This window comes from Rhineura floridana, chromosome 4 (assembly GCF_030035675.1).
Source record: "Rhineura floridana isolate rRhiFlo1 chromosome 4, rRhiFlo1.hap2, whole genome shotgun sequence".
NCBI lineage: Eukaryota > Metazoa > Chordata > Lepidosauria > Squamata > Rhineuridae > Rhineura > Rhineura floridana.
The window spans coordinates 112,622,538-112,639,985 of NC_084483.1; the positions used below are offsets into that span (position 1 = coordinate 112,622,538).

At 41.8% G+C, this 17,448-nt stretch overlaps 1 protein-coding gene across 3 annotated transcripts in view; it reads left to right on the forward strand.

Annotated features, from left to right (window-relative positions):
- The window catches only part of GRM1 (glutamate metabotropic receptor 1), a 312,878-nt gene that overhangs the window by 228,524 nt on the left and 66,906 nt on the right, over positions 1–17,448 (forward strand). For all 3 annotated transcript variants that reach the window (XM_061624053.1, XM_061624056.1, XM_061624055.1), the window contains exon 4: positions 13,199–13,445. In XM_061624053.1, the coding sequence (XP_061480037.1) occupies positions 13,199–13,445 (247 nt within the window). The remainder of the gene's footprint in view (positions 1–13,198; positions 13,446–17,448) is intronic.

Below are 17,448 nucleotides of genomic sequence, written 5' to 3' on the forward strand. Positions count from 1 at the left end.
GTGTCAACAAGCATATAGATTGAGGTGATCCATTGGACATAGTGTACTTAGACTTTCAAAAAGCGTTTGACAAGGTACCTCACCAAAGGCTTCTGAGGAAGCTTAGCAGTCATGGAATAAGAGGAGAGGTCCTCTTGTGGATAAGGAATTGGTTAAGAAGCAGAAAGCAGAGAGTAGGAATAAACGGACAGTTCTCTCAATGGAGGGCTGTAGAAAGTGGAGTCCCTCAAGGATCGGTATTGGGACCTGTACTTTTCAACTTGTTCATTAATGACCTAGAATTAGGAGTGAGCAGTGAAGTGGCCAAGTTTGCTGACGACACTAAATTGTTCAGGGTTGTTAAAACAAAAAGGGATTGCGAAGAGCTCCAAAAAGATCTCTCCAAACTGAGTGAATGGGCGGAAAAATGGCAAATGCAATTCAATATAAACAAGTGTAAAATTATGCATATTGGAGCAAAAAATCTTAATTTCACATATACGCTCATGGGGTCTGAACTGGCGGTGACCAACCAGGAGAGAGACCTCGGGGTTGTGGTGGACAGCACGATGAAAATGTCGACCCAGTGTGCGGCAGCTGTGAAAAAGGCAAATTCCATGCTAGGGATAATTAGGAAAGGTATTGAAAATAAAACAGCCAATATCATAATGCCGTTGTATAAATCTATGGTGCGGCCGCATTTGGAATACTGTGTACAGTTCTGGTTGCCTCATCTCAGAAAGGATATTATAGAGTTGGAAAAGGTTCAGAAGAGGGCAACCAGAATGATCAAGGGGATGGAGCGACTCCCTTACGAGGAAAGGTTGCAGCATTTGGGGCTTTTTAGTTTAGAGAAAAGGCGGGTCAGAGGAGACATGATAGAAGTGTATAAAATTATGCATGGCATTGAGAAAGTGGATAGAGAAAAGTTCTTCTCCCTCTCTCATAATACTAGAACTCGTGGACATTCAAAGAAGCTGAATGTTGGAAGATTCAGGACAGACAAAAGGAAGTACTTCTTTACTCAGCGCATAGTTAAACTATGGAATTTGCTCCCACAAGATGCAGTAATGGCCACCAGCTTGGATGGCTTTAAAAGAAGATTAGACAAATTCATGGAGGACAGGGCTATCAATGGCTACTAGCCATGATGGCTGTGCTCTGCCACCCTAGTCAGAGGCAGCATGCTTCTGAAAACCAGTTGCCGGAAGCCTCAGGAGGGGAGAGTGTTCTTGCACTCGGGTCCTGCTTGCGGGCTTCCCCCAGGCACCTGGTAGGCCACTGTGAGAACAGGATGCTGGACTAGATGGGCCACTGGCCTGATCCAGCAGGCTCTTCTTATGTTCTTATGTTCTTATACAACGGCATTATGATATCGGCTGTTTTATTTTCAATACCTTTCCTAATTATTGCTAGCATGGAATTTGCCTTTTTCACAGCTGCCGCACACTGGGTCGACATTTTCATCGTGCTGTCCACCACAACCCCGAGGTCTCTCTCCTGGTCGGTCACCGCCAGTTCAGACCCCATGAGCGTATATGTGAAATTAAGATTTTTTGCTCCAATATGCATAATTTTACACTTGTTTATATTGAATTGCATTTGCCATTTTTCCGCCCATTCACTCAGTTTGGAGAGGTCTTTTTGGAGCTCTTCGCAATCCCTTTTTGTTTTAACAACCCTGAACAATTTAGTGTCGTCAGCAAACTTGGCCACTTCACTGCTCACTCCTAATTCTAGGTCATTAATGAACAAGTTGAAAAGTACAGGTCCCAATACCGATCCTTGAGGGACTCCACTTTCTACAGCCCTCCATTGAGAGAACTGTCCGTTTATTCCTACTCTCTGCTTTCTGCTTCTTAACCAATTCCTTATCCACAAGAGGACCTCTCCTCTTATTCCATGACTGCTAAGCTTCCTCAGAAGCCTTTGGTGAGGTACCTTGTCAAACGCTTTTTGAAAGTCTAAGTACACTATGTCCACTGGATCACCTCTATCTATATGCTTGTTGACACTCTCAAAGAATTCTAATAGGTTACTGAGACAGGACTTTCCCTTGCAGAAGCCATGCTGGCTCTGCTTCAGCAAGGCTTGTTCTTCTATGTGCTTAGTTAATCTAGCTTTAATCATACTTTCTACCAGTTTTCCAGGGACAGAAGTTAAGCTAACTGGCCTGTAATTTCCGGGATCCCCTCTGGATCCCTTTTTGAAGATTGGCGTTACATTTGCCACTTTCCAGTCCTCAGGCACGGAGGAGGACCCGAGGGACAAGTTACATATTTTAGTTAGCAGATCAGCAATTTCACCTTTGAGTTCTTTGAGAACTCTCGGGTGGATGCCATCCGGGCCCGGTGATTTGTCAGTTTTTATATTATCCATTAAGCTTAGAACTTCCTCTCTCGTTACCACTATTTGTCTCAGTTCCTCAGAATCCCTTCCTGCAAATGTTAGTTCAGGTTCAGGGATCTGCCCTATATCTTCCACTGTGAAGACAGATGCAAAGAATTCATTTAGCTTCTCTGCAATCTCCTTATCGTTCTTTAGTACACCTTTGACTCCCTTATCATCCAAGGGTCCAATTGTCTCCCTAGATGGTCTCCTGCTTTGAATGTATTTATAGAATTTTTTGTTGTTGGTTTTTATGTTCTTAGCAATGTGCTCCTCAAATTGATCATGACTATTAGCCATTGATAGCTTTAATCTCCATGAATTTGTCTAAATCCCTCTTAAAGCCGTACAGATTGCTGGCCATTACTTTATTCTGTGGAAGTGGATACAATACAATGGATACAACTATGTGCTGATCCTGTAAGTGGTTCTGTTGCTATCTTTGATAAGGATAGTTCTGTCTCTGGTAGCTCACAACAGGGAGTTAATGTGGTAGCTTAATCATGGTGTGTTGCTGGTAGATACTCCAAATGGAGCTCACCTTTATAAGGCAGTTGTTCACCTGAGTAGCCAGAGGGGCTCTGTCATAATACAACTACTGGGTCGCTTATGCAGTCCTAGAGTTTTTTATGTAGAAATCACAGTGCCTCGGGAGAGAAAGGAAATCATGAGTACAGTGAACTACAGGCTCCTTGTATAGCACTACTGACTCCATACATTTTATCAGGTATCATGCAAAAGCATTTAAGTTTTAACAATATTCCACATTTGTCTATATCTGTTCTGATTGTTGATACATAATGGTATTTAATATCTGAAGTATTTGTCAGATGACATGATGAGCTTAACCGATGACAGTTCCTAAGATTTTTTTTAATGTACTCAGATTTTGAAAGGGAGAATGTCACACTCAAAATTGGAAAAGTTGATGAGTTTAAATTTCCAGTATTTGATATCTGCTTCAACTCTATATATGGAATATATTGTGATCTGTATATTCCAGCCATAACTGGATAATTAAAGTGGAAAGTAACAGGCGAACAGATGCACAGGGGAAATAAGCACATTGCTGTGCTTGTGTGTGCATATGGATGGTGCTATCAGTATTTGATTCAGAGGGTAGTGCTGTTTTTCTATGGCATCTTGCTGGCTACTGCCAGGGTTTTAGAGCCAAACTATATGTGATATTTAACAGGTAGTTTCCCCTTAAGTGTAAGCTTCCTCTTCCCCCAATTGCCAGCATGAGTCTCCAATCCAGATCATGACCCTGGCAAGGGGGAGAGGAGGACTTTCATCCTTTGTCCCACATTCTTGTCCCAATCAGGTCCCTATGTTTGCAATTTCATTGGGGAAAAGTTCCTTTTTGCCCTGCACTTACCATTTGTGTGTGTGTGGGGGGGAGGGAGTTTGCACTCAAGGGCAGACAACATGACTAATGCCATGTGTTGTTTGGCCTTTGTTTAGTGACATCTGAACTTCCTTTAAGCTTGACACAATATCTAAAGAAATAATAGCAGGTCTCAGCCTTTTCCTATTTTCCATTTATTAATGCCACAAATAAACACATCTAAACTGCTTAGAGGTTTTGTTACAATTAAGCTGTATATACATTTTGTTAAATAAAAATACATTTTTCTGCAAATAAATCAGTACAATTTTGTAACGGACCAGTAATGAAAGTGGATACATTTGCCTTTCTGTCCACCCAGTGCTGAAATGAGGAAAGCTCATTTCTGTAAACCTCTTCTTCTCCAAGAAGCTCAACCTTCATTACCTCAATTTGTGGCACCTAATTTGCTTCATTTACTGTGTTCAGGATTTGGCATTAATTTCAACATTTCTAATATTGTCCCTTGAAAATTAAGTGGAATGAATATTAAGTTGTTGTCTGTTTTCTTCAACTGAGAGTGAGACATTCTAATTTTAACATTGTTTAGAGCCTGATAGCACCAATGTTTGTGTCAACTGTAGGACTCTGAAGTGCTGAATGTTTTACTTTCCCTAACAAAAGTTCATGTTGTTAAACTTGTAGAGAACTAGTTGCTCCCTCTTGTGGGCAGAATGTATCTATTTCTTCTTTGCAAGTGTAATTTGAGGTAATTAATGAGCTTATCTGGATCTCTTTCAATATCAAGAAATAAAAAGGTACAATGAAGTGGGCTGGATTTTCAGGGATTATAGGTCCGCATAATGCTTCCTGTTCAGATGAAGATAAGTCATTTAAATACTTGCTTGAACCAAAACTTTAACCTGCATCATAATTTACTGAAAGTGTTCCTACACTAGTTTATATAAGTGTCACTGAAGTACACCACCAATAACAACATTCAGCATATTCTTCGTATTAGATGGCTCACAATCATCTGATTGTGTCACCAGATTAAATGGTAAAACTACAGCTTGATTTATAATATCCACTCACTGTAGAAAATATTGTAGTGTACCTAAGCCACCAGGGAGAATTCATTTCTGTCCTCTTAGATACCACTGGTGTTTTTTCCCTACTTATAAATCATTAATACTCATTTCTGGAAGAATGATGTTCCTGTCTACCAAACCCTGGTTTCTCAGAAGGACTTGACTGTGTACTCTAGGGCATTCTGTGTAGCGCTAGTATCCTGAACATCCACTTTCCAGAAACTTTCCTAAATGTGAGCCCTTTAGTGCTTTATGTCAAAGGAAGAGAAGGTTTCAGAAGAGTGGAAAAGAGGGAAAGGTATCCATTTTCCTTCCCCTGTCCTGAAACCTCTCCCCACTCTAGGAACCTTTTCAGCTGAACAGCAGGATGTATATTATTAAAATTAATTAATTAAATAAATAGTCAGACAGGGGATGTTCAAAGTATGCATAAGTATATTGGTATGTAAATGAAAAGAAAACAAAATGCTTGACAAGGACCTTAATTCAGTGTCTCCCGGGTTCTATGGAATGCTGTGGATAGAAATATTACCCTCTCGAAATTCTATACCCTATTTGGGTCCAGAGACGTTGAGGGAACTTATTTCACTGAATTTCTCCAGGTGGAAGAGAATTTCTCCACTAGTTTCTAGGGAGTGGGGCTCTCCATTAGGAGTGGCACAGGTTCTTTCTTTTTCCCTGTTTTTTTGTGTGTACCCTTAACCAAACACCCTCATTGTTTTAAAATTAGTGGAAGAAAGACAGAGTAAATGGTCAGTCACTGAAAAGAGCCTTCAGCAGTGTGTAACTGCAAGGGTGCAGTAAGGAAAGAGGATAGCAAAGGCAGTGATCTATGTTGAAGTGCCCCTTTTTGCAGCTGTGAAATGTTGCAGCCCATGAATTTATCTGTTTATCTTATTTAGTGGTGGCCCCATAACAAAAAGGTTCTGAGGGCCCATTGGATTGATTCATGTGAGGCTTCCTCCTGTACTCACAGAGGAATAAATATAGTTTTACACACACACACACACACACACACACACACACGAACACACATTGTGCTTACACACAGAGATATATTATGGTTTGTTTAGTACCATCAGAATCTACCTACAATAGTATTTTTTGTGAGAAGCATCACTCTCTGGTTCTTGTTGCCTTTCAAGTTAATGCACTTCATGGTGCTTGTGTGAAGATAAAAAATGATACGTCTACCTACTTCCATCTTGGAGAAAGTGTGGCTTGTTATCAATTTTTTGAAAAATGTTCAGTGTGTCTATTTGCCGGTTACATTCTTCAAACAACATGCTACTGAAGCAGATCCTGCAGAAGCTTTTAACTGCTATTGAAGACATAGTTTTAATTCTGCCTGCACTGAGATTTTCATTGAAGACCCTTCCCCTGTGTAAGGAAAGTGTCTTTTTGATGGTGGTGACCTGATTACAGGATTATAGGATTATATCCTAGTAAGGGGCAGTGACTCCACTGCTGGGAAGCTAGCCATGTGGCTCTGCTCCACCAGACAAGCCACTACCAATAGCTATATATGAGGCATTGTTATTTTTAGTATTTAGAATGAAGATCTGTTAGTGGTTTATGTGATTCCACTCTCACTTTAACAAGCAAACTAGACTTAAGTCAACAGCCTGAATATATGGTGGTGGTGGGAAGCCCTGTTTTCTTAGCAGACAAAAACTACTTTGGAAAACTGAAATGAAATATCTCTCACTTACTGACATCTTAAATGTGAAGTCTGCAGCCATTTGAACTCATTATAGTTTCAGGAGCTCTGCAAGCTCCTAGATGCTTAATGCATTTTGGAACTCAGCAAGGTGCTTTAAGGTTGCACAAAATGTTTTAATTCCGTATTGTTGTTTGCAGAACAGTTAAGTTTAGTACTCTAGCTAAAAAGAAGCTTGACTCCATACATGGCAGAGAGTGTCGATTTTGTTTAAGTCTGTGGTATGCCATGCAGAAAGCTTCCTAGTGCTAGAAACACATTCTAATTTCAAGTAATTGTCCTTTTATGTGCATCTGGTACCTGAGGATTCTTTTTCTGTTAAAATGTATACAATATTTTCTATGTACAGCGTTCTCCACTATTTCTTTTGCTTTTTCTCATAGTGGCCCCATCAGCTAGGCTGATGTCAACCTTGTTTTGCAAAACAGGAACAACTCAAGCTGCCATGGCTACCACTGATATCATGGCTAAACAGTGATTTGAACTCTGGCCACAGGGTCCAAAATCTAGTTAATGGACAGGCAACTGTATCTAGAGTGTATCCGGTAGCTTTGTGTTGATGATTTTCTTTAGAGGGCAGTATAATATCTTGGTAACAACACAGCTTAGCTCTGTTTGGATATAATTCCAATGTGTAGAGATAAGGCAACTGACATTGCACCAACATGCATTCAGTATAATGTTTGCAGGAGTGGCCATGTGTACACCTCTTCTGCATAGCAGACTCTCTTTATACTATTGGGAATGCCCTTCCAGTTGGAAGATTCTAAGTACCTCTGTGAGACAGGCCCACTTCACATGTCATGAGTGCCATACATAGGACAGACTCACCAATTTCCCCTGACACATGGGTCTCCCATTTTTCTAACATCTTTGGACCCAATGGAAATCCCCCCCAGGTGCCATTGGGAGACATTTCCAATCTTCCACCCTGGCCACCGGTGTTGCCCTTGGAAATCCTAGATCTGATCTCCAAGCTTAAACCGGGCAAGGCCCCGGGGGAGGACATGATCCCCCTCAAGGTATTCCTCACTGATGCAAATTGGTGGGCGCCGGTTCTGGCCTCTCTATTCACGCATATAAATGCTACTGGAGAGATTCCCCCAGGTTGGCGCTCTAGCATAATTGTCCCTATCCACAAGAAGGGCAATCTTTCGGACCCCCGAAACTATAGACCAATTAGCCTTTTAGATACCACCTCCAAACTCTGTGGGAGGCTTCTTCTTAATAAGCTCCTGGATTGGGAGACAAACAACTGTATCCTCTATGAGGAGCAAGCAGGGTTTAGGAGAGGCAGGAGCACGATTGATCAGGTATATGTGCTGCAACACCTCATACAGAAACACACGAAAGGCCCCAACAAACGTTTGTACGTAGCCTTCGTGGATTTCACCTCTGCTTTTGATTCTATAGACAGAGACTTACTTTGGCAAAAGCTGGCCCAGACTAATATAGATAGAAGATTGCTCTATCTTATTTGAGTTCTTCATCAGGGAAATACGTCACAAGTGCGCCTAGGCCTGCAGGGCTTGCTTTCTCGGGCTATTTGAGTATGGAAAGGGGTGAAGCAGGGATGCATCCTGGCTCCTTTTCTATTTAATGTTTTCATAAATGACATAATCCCTGCTATGGCTTCCCCGTCCTTTTTTCCTCCCTCAATAGGCTCTCGTAAGATTCCCTTATTGTTATACGCCGATGACTTGGCCCTACTTTCCTTAAATAAAATTGGCCTTAAAAGGATGCTCACTCGCCTGGGTGCCTACTGCAAGGAGCACCTTATGACAATTAATCACACCAAAACCAAGATCTTGATCTTTGACAACAAGAAGGCAGCTTCCAGTTGGTCAGTTGAAGGCCATGTGCTGGATCAAGTTCGCATGTTCAAATATCTGGGCATCTGCCTTAGCGAGAATTCCTCATGGAACCCCCACATAAAGGCCATCAAACTGGTGGGAGCGAGATCCTTAGTACAACTTCAAAGGGTATTTTTATGCTAGAGGGGGGCAAATGGTTCCCCCGATGCTCAAGGTCTTTGTTGCCAAAACAGTTGCCACCATACTGTACAGGGCCGAACTCTGGGGGGCCACAGCTAAGCAACAAATAGAAACTTTACAAAACCAGTTTATGAGGAAAATTCTAGGATTCCCGCCGGGAACCCCCCGCCGCACATCTCAGAGTGGAACTTGGGCTACCCTCTCTTGTGGCCAGAATAGACCTAGCCCACAGATATTGGAGGAGAATATATCAAATGGATGACAATTCCCTCACCAAACTTTGCTGGTCCGAACAGCTGTTGAAGGGGGGGGCATACCAGCCAGGCAGTGCTGGAGCAATATAACCTCCCCACGGGTGAGCTACTGAACCTTAGCCCCCAAGCCCTTAGGAATTGTGTATTCAATCATGCAGCGAGGAAAGTTTGGGTAGACATTTTAATAGCTCCCTTCTCTATTTGGTATTCCCAACTCAAACTCAATCATACTAGATCATCGTATTTTGAGATACTCACCCATCCCTCTCTTCGTAAAGCATTCCTGGAACTTAGATACCAATTAATGCCCTCGGCCTACCTGGAAGGGAGGTATAAGGGAATCCCTATCGAGGAATGGAAATGTATTTTTGGGTGTAATATTGTGGAGGACATTATCCATTACCTGTTATATTGCCCACTGTATGCCGACCCCAGACAGAAATTTTTGGCCCAATTCATCCATTCCCCCTTGGTTAAATGCCCTAAGGAGCTAGTAGTAGAGCTCCTAAATGATAACTTTAAACACGTGACTATCGCCGTAGCTAACTTTGCCTTGGCAGCTAAAAAGTTACGCGCAATTTATATTCAAAATCAGAAACCCTGAAATTTTAAAATGTTTTATTTCTACTCACCAGGCTCAACATGGGTCTTAAGGTGGCTGACTTCATTTTATTTTATCGCATTTTGTGGTATTTGTTGTATTTTTTGGTATTTGTGATGTATGTTGTATTTGCAATGGCCTTTGGCTAAATGCAAGATAAATAAATAAAAAACACAATAAACACATGTCATGATAAAACATGATTCAGCACAATGAGTGTAAGTCTAACCAAGCCTGAGCAAAGTTCTCCCTCTCTTCTCTTCCTCTCACATGACTGGGAGGACTTTGTCAGAACTTAGCTTCAGTTTCACAGAATCTTAGCTTGTTGTGTGTTCAACCAGACATTGTTTCAAAACAAGCCCTCTTCAAACCACAATATCTAGTTTGTATACAATGACAAGCCGAGATTCTGTGAAACTGAAACTAAATGATGGCAGATCCCAACTCCGGGAGGGGAGGGGAGGGACCTTGTGCATCTTGTGCTAAACAAGCTTATGCATGTCATGTTAATCCAAGGTTTAGTGTTACATGTGAACACAGCCAAAGATTGCATAGGGCTTGAATGGACACAAGGTAGAAAAATGCCTACTAATAATATTATCATAAAACTGGCATTTTTTTAAGTTGTTGTTAGTGTTGCTGTTGTTATTAGTCACTTTTTTCAGAAAGGGGAACTCAAGCTGACTTACAAAACAGTCTAGAAATACACCCACATTTGTGAATGGTAGTTAGGACCTCCAGGAGTCACAGTGCAAAGGGATGGATGAAGGGGTTTCCTGTGATGCCTCATTATCAAGTAATGTGAAACATGGAGTTGACCTGTAGTAAAAACCACTGCCTGTCATAGTATGGAGCCCACAAGAAATTTAGGAATGTATAAATAAGGCTCATAGCACCGTATCAATTTGCAGAAAGATTTGGATAAATTAGGAGTAAGATTGTTAGAGGGTTGAGTATGCATGATCAGATACTATGGACATGTTAAACATATAAATAATTGTGTATATTGTATCTATGATATTGTAAGAAATCTGAAAAAAAAATAATAAAAAATAAAGTTGTGTATACACAACCTACATTCTGTGATCTACACTAGAAAGGCTTCATTATATAGGTTAAACATATCTGAAATTTTTTGACTGTACTCCATGGCTGACACAATCCCTTCAGTTCTAATGTAATTAGATTTGTTGCCTGATACTCTCAAGAGAGTATCACTTTATTATTGCATATATTAATGAATTGAGCACTCATGGTTTGTTTGTTTTTAAAAGCAACATAGGGTTTCAAGAGAAAATCACTTGTACTAGTGTTAATCCCTACCAACATCCATGTTTGTTTTTTAACTGATCATAAAAATATGTATTAATTTGGTAACAAATGAATACAGAAGTGAAGTAATGGGAATTTCATTTTTATCCTTTACTAGGGGCTGCTTGACTCGCCAACCCCACCTACACCCCACCCTACAGCATCCCCAAGGCCTCCCCACACTCCCTTTGCCAGGTGCCCTCTAGAAATCTCTCCATCCCCTCTGCCATGCCGCCCCCTGCCACTCCCCCACTGCATCAGCCAGGTGCCCCTAGCCATCCCCCCACCCCCTCATGAGCCCCACCTCAACCACACCACACATAGGTCACCAGAGCCCCCCTATGCGCACACTGGTTGCCAAAGCTCCCACCCTGCTCCTCCAAAGGTCCTCAAACTTCCCCCCACCCCCTCCAAGGGTCTCCAAACCTACCCCCATGGGTCCAAATCTCCCCTTTAATCTCCAAGGGTCTCTAAGCTCCCCCACCCTACAGGGTCTCCAAACCTCTCCCCATTTCCTCCAATGGTCTCTAAACCTACCCACACAAGTCTCCAAATGTAGTCCATACCCTCCACAGATCTCCAAACCTCCTCCACACCCTCCAAGGGTCTCCAAACCCCCCTCCCTTTCCACAGGTCTTCAAACCTCGACCCCACCACTCCCTACTTGCTTTATGGCCTTGCTGCTGCTGCTGACTCACTTGCTCACTAGGCCCCGGCTAGCTAGGCCTCCCCTGTCACCCCTCTCATCATTGTTGCTGCCTTTTCCTCCTTGCTGCACCATTGCAGCCAAGGTTTGCCTCTCGTTGCCCTCCTCACCTGTAAGCATCATGTGCCTGCACAGAAGCATTCACAGGTAGCGTGACACTTACAAAAATATAATATAGTAAGATATGAGCAACAGACTGAGCCTAGCACAGATATGCTTTCACTGTGCTGTTCATATCATTGCAACAAATAGGCCTGACAAATAGATCAGGTTGGGGACCCTGTGGCCTCCAGATGTTGCTGGTCTACAACTCTTACCATCCCTTAGCATTGGCTAGTCTGTCTGGGACTGATAGGAGTTGGGAGTCCGACATGTTGTCCAGCCCTGCTCTGCATCTTTATGCCCTCAACCACAAAGATCAGTATCAAGCACAGAGAACAGAATAAGATCTGAAGAGGATGGAGCAGTTCTCTGTTTCCCCTGAGGACAAGACTAGAACTGATGGGTGGAAATTGCATGGGCTTCTTATGGGCATCTGGTTGGCCACTGTGAGAACAATGTGTTAGAAAAGATGGGCCTTGGGCCTGATCCAGCAGGACTCTTCTTATGTTCTTATGCAGGGAAACAGATTTCAGCTAAATATTAAGAGAAACTTCCTTATGGTAGCAGCTGTTTATCTGTGGAGCATACTGATTCAGGAAGGGGTGGGCTCTCTTTCATTTGAAGAATTTAAGCAGAACTTGGATGATCACCCATCAAGGATGCATCCTACATTGCAGATCCTGCACTGAAAAGGGGGGTTCGACTAGATAATGATGAAGAAGAAGAACTATATTTATTAGTTGCTTTTCTCACCAAAGTGACCCAAATGACTTACCTTAAAACCAGTGAAAACAAAAACAATCTATAAAATACAATACATCAATACATTAAGACCAGTTAAAAACAAGAGCAATCAATCAATCAAAAACCTTAAAAACACATCAGTACAAAATAAAGGACAGGTCTCTAGGTCCCACCCTACTAAAAGAGGCCAATGATAGCTAACGCTCCACACATTAAGGACCAAAAGCCTGGGTAAAGAGGGAAGTCTTTGCCTGGCACCTAAAAATAGATAAAGATGGCGGCAGGTGTGCCTCCCAGGACAGAGCATTCCACAAGTGAGGGCCAACCACTGAAAATGCTCATTCTTGTGTTGCCACCCTCCGAGCTTCCCATGGAGGGGGCAAGCGAAGTCCAGGTGTTGAGAACCATGGGCCCTCCAGATGTTGCTGAATTACAACTCCCATCAGCCCCAGCAAGCATGGCCAATGGCCAAGGATTATGGGAATTGAAGTTCAGCAACATCTGAAGGGCCAAAGGTTCCCCATACCTGACATTCCAGATCTATTGTTCTATCTTCTATCATTTGAAGCAGCTCAGATACAAGTTTCCTTATCTGTGAATATCAGCTCATGTTTTACATCACCCCCACTCAAGTTGTTGCTATTAATAGCTAGGAAAAAAACAGCTTTGTAAAAAAAAAACATTAAAGGTTGTACTGCAGTCAATAACACCACCATGATCATCACAACCCAAATCAATAACACAGTGTGAATAGCCTTGGGACAGTTTAATCTCTACAGTCATGACAGAAGACATTGATTAATTAATGTTTTAAATTAACCTTATTTGTTCATAATGTAAAAAAAAGTTCTGACATCTCCATTTGAAACACTTTTACTTGTATGTTAGCCCAATGGATCACACACCTCCCTCATTTACATTTCATCCTATGTGGTGACTTTAATTTACATTGGGATTAATATGGATGTCTTCTGGTTATAGGCAATGAAAGTTTAGAAGAAAACTATGTCCAGGACAGTAAAATGGGATTTGTTATCAATGCCATATACGCTATGGCCCATGGCCTACAAAACATGCATCATGCCCTTTGCCCAGGACATATTGGACTGTGTGATGCCATGAAACCAATTGATGGAAGCAAACTCTTGGATTTTCTCCTAAATTCTTCATTCATCGGAGTTTCAGGAGAGGAAGTTCGGATTGATGAAAATGGAGATGCCCCTGGAAGGTAAGGCACTATTACATCTTGCCTCATTGATCACAGCTTGTAAGATTTAAGCAACAAGGCTATATTTTTAACACTTTAAAGTAGGGATGGAGAACTTTGCCCCCCCCACTCCCCATGTATGACTCCAGCTTCCATCAGCCCCAGCCAGCACGGCCAATGGTCAGAGATTAATTATAGTTCAACAACATCTCAAGGGCCAAAGGTTCCCCACACCCCTGCTATATAGTATCTGCACAGCATGTGAATCAACCAGTTTAAGAAGAGATTTAGCCAACCACCATCTCAATAGACAGAAGAAATGTGCATTAGGTTTATTTCCCCTTATGAAGGTAACAGGGACCGATAAAGAAGGCCTAGCACAGATTCTAAGGCAAACGCAAAACTATATAGCATGCAAAGAGTTTGAGAGAAAGAAATCATTCTTTTTCTTACCTCTTTTCAAAGAATGTTTTTAATGTTAATTACATGTATAGAGATGTAAGGATCAGCAAGCTGAAAATACTATGCTATGCTATTAACCTTCAGTTCACACATTGTGCTTAACCACTCCAGCATAATAAAACAAAATGGTAACAAAGAGGCATTTTGTAATGCTTTTTCTATAAAAACAAGTAAACAAACACCGCTTGTGCAAGACGCCTCTGGTGGAGTCAGACTTAATTAATAAATAGGGGGCAAACCTGAGTAAACCTTTATATAATTTTACTCACAAAGAATATCTTATTTTTATAAACAGAATTCTTAAAAATTTTGATTATCTTTATTGGTGAAATAGCTAAGGCTGCCCACATTGTCTGACCATATTTCTACACATATTCCACTCATTTAATGGGTATCACAGCAGGAAGAAAATAAAATATAAAAATACATATTAAAAACATTTTGTGTTAATTGCTGATAGTTTTCACAATTGACTTCTTTTATAGAACTAATTACAGGAATACCCTGCTTTACGTACCTTCATTTTACGGACCCTCACGAATACGGACATGCTCCATCCTCCACCATACCCCACTTAATGTACGCATGGTTCGCACTTACGGACACTGATGGAACGCAGGAACTTGCGTTCCACGTGCCTCATGCGTTGCGAAGCATCGTCTCCCCGTAGCGATCAGAGCGATCTGAGCAACTCCTGACCTAGTGATCAGAGCGATCTGAGAGACTCCTGACCTGAAGGTTCTCATTTAAGTACAGTACTCTTTACAGTATATTTAAGTTCTTTACTACTGTACTTAACAGCGATCGGAGCTCTGCCTGCCCCGGCTAGGTCGGTGGCGGCAGTGTGTGTGTGGGGGGGGCACCTCGTGCTCTTTAGATCACCCTGATTTCATTTTTACCTCTCCATTGTCCCATTTTATACCTCTCCATTGTCGCCCATGTTGGAATTTCTCTCTGTTGAAATGTGTAGCAAAGTTGAGTAGTGCTGCGGAATGGAGAGGATTGAGCGAGCTGTGTGTGTGTGTTTGAATCTTTGCTAAGATTCTACCTTCCCTGCAAATTAGTCAGACAGAGACTTTAAGCTTTAAAATAAGAAACAACTACTTTATTCTGGAAGTACATGCTTGATAGGAAAGAGTTCTATAACTAGCTTCTAGCTATGCTGGAGCAACGAGCACTGGTCCCAGTACTCGCCCTCATCCTGGTTGAGAGGAGAGACAAAGAGAAGATGTCTGCTCCCCTCTTGAGAGAAAGAGAACACAGAGAGAGGCGGGAAGGAACTGAGATCAAACATCCTGTTGCTTATCAGTGTAGCAGGAAGGGAAGAGATGGCAGTATCAAAGAGATAGGTATAGCCTCAACCAGCAAGAGGTCTAGTTCTCTCTAGCTACCCTTATTAACCCCATGCAGCCTCAACCCAACAAGTTGGAGTTGAACTTCATACATTCCAACACCATCTTCCTTTCCTGCTTTAATTGATTGATACAAAAAAATAAAAAAATCTAGTTTTATGACTCCCCCCCCCAGTTGAGAAAAAAACACAATTGTGTTCACTTCTTTGGTCTACAGTATTGTATTGGTCTACAGTATTGTAATTTTAAAATATCATCTGTGGGTCCTACTTCTAAGTAGACTTGCATAGGATTAGGAATTTTACCCTAGTGAAAATTGAAGCAGGGCAGTCTTTATTCTGAATTAATTAATCCAGAATACTTTTCTCTCTGTCTCTGCCCATCATTAGTTCTGGCTTTTGCCACTGCTGGCTTGTGACTCCCAATAGCGTGTGTGTGTGTGGGGGGGGGGTGCCTCTTGGTATTGGTATTGTTTTCCCTTGCCTTCAATTGCTTGGCTTCACAATTTCATACAGTACAGTACAGTACAGTACAGTGCAGTGCAGTTCAGTACAGTAGTACAGTATCACAGTACTGTACATAATGGCAGATACAAAGAAAAGTCGTAAATCTATCACCTTAGATATGAAGCTTAAAATGATTAAACTGTCAGATGAAGGTGTTTCTCAAGCTGAGATAGGCCGAAGGCTAGGCTTCACTCAAACTACAGTTAACACGGTCATGAACAGTAAAGAAAAAATTCTTGCGGAAGTTAAGAGTGCTACTCCAGTTAACACAACAATTAGAAAAAGGGATAGCGTTGTTGCAGACATGGAGAGACTCTTAATAGTTTGGATAGAAAATCAGACTGCACGCCAGGTTCCTGTAAGCCAGGCAATGATTCAAAATAAGGCCTTAAGCCTATTCAATGACCTGAAGGCTAAGAAAGGTGAGGCAGCGAAGGATGCTGAATTTGTTGCAAGCCGTAGATGGTTTGATAGGTTCAAGAAGAGGTCTAACCTACATAACATCAAAGTGCAAGGAGAGGCAGCTCCTGCAGATACTGAGGCTGCAGAAAGCTATCCACGTGACCTTGTCAAAATTATTGAAGAGGGAGGCTACTCCAAGGATCAAATTTTTAATGTGGATGAGACTGGGCTGTTCTAGAAAAAGATGCCTGCAAGAACCTTCATCGCAAGAGAGGAGAAAACAATGCCAGGCTACAAGCCAGCTAAAGAAAGAATAACCCTTCTGTTAGGTGGCAATGCCTCTGGTACCTTAAAGCTAAAGCCTATGCTAATTTATCATTGGCAAAACCCTAGAGCTTTGAAGAACTACGTTAAAACTAGACTTCCAGTGCATTGGAGGTCTAATAGAAAAGCATGGGTGACTGCAGCCGTTTTCAAAGATTGGTTTGACACCTGCTTTGTACCAGAGGTGAAAGCCTATTGCAAGGACAACAATATCCCTTTTAACATTTTGCTCCTTGTAGACAATGCTCCTGGCCACCCTCAAATGTTAGATGAGCTGAACCCTAACATTCGAGTGGAATTCCTACCACCAAATACCACCTCACTCCTGCAGCCCATGGATCAATGTGTCATAGCCACCTTCAAGTTGAACTACTTGAAAAGAACATTCAGTAAGTGTATTGCAGCAATAGACAATGGAGAGGGGACAGGGCAAGAAGTCCTAAAGAAATTCTAGAAAAGCTACGACATCTTGGATTGCATCAAAACTGTAAGAGATGCTTCGAATGACATAAAGGAAACAACAATGAAATGGGCCTGGAAAAAATTATGCCCACAGTTAGCTGATGATGTCGAAGGCTTTGAAGATCCTGTAGCTAATGTTACTGAAAATATTATAGAGATGGCAAAGCAGTTAGAGCTGGAAGTGGAGGCAGAAGATGTTGCTAAACTTCTGGCGTCCCATACTGAACCCTTCAGCAATTAAGATCTTCTGGAACTTGAAGAGGAGAGAGACGAAGAAAATGTGTGGGATGAGGATGAGACCATAGAACAGCCTGAAGGCCTAACTTGAAAAATTCTCTTAGAAGCTTTCCATCATCTTGATAGCGCCATGGCTCTTTTTGAAAAGCATGATAGGGACTTTGAAAGAAGTTCCAAAGTCAATGCTAACATTTCAGGGGCTTATGCCTGTTACAAAGAAATCTACAGGGAAAAGAAAAGAGCTACAGTTCAAACCTCCTTAGACATCTACTTTCTCAA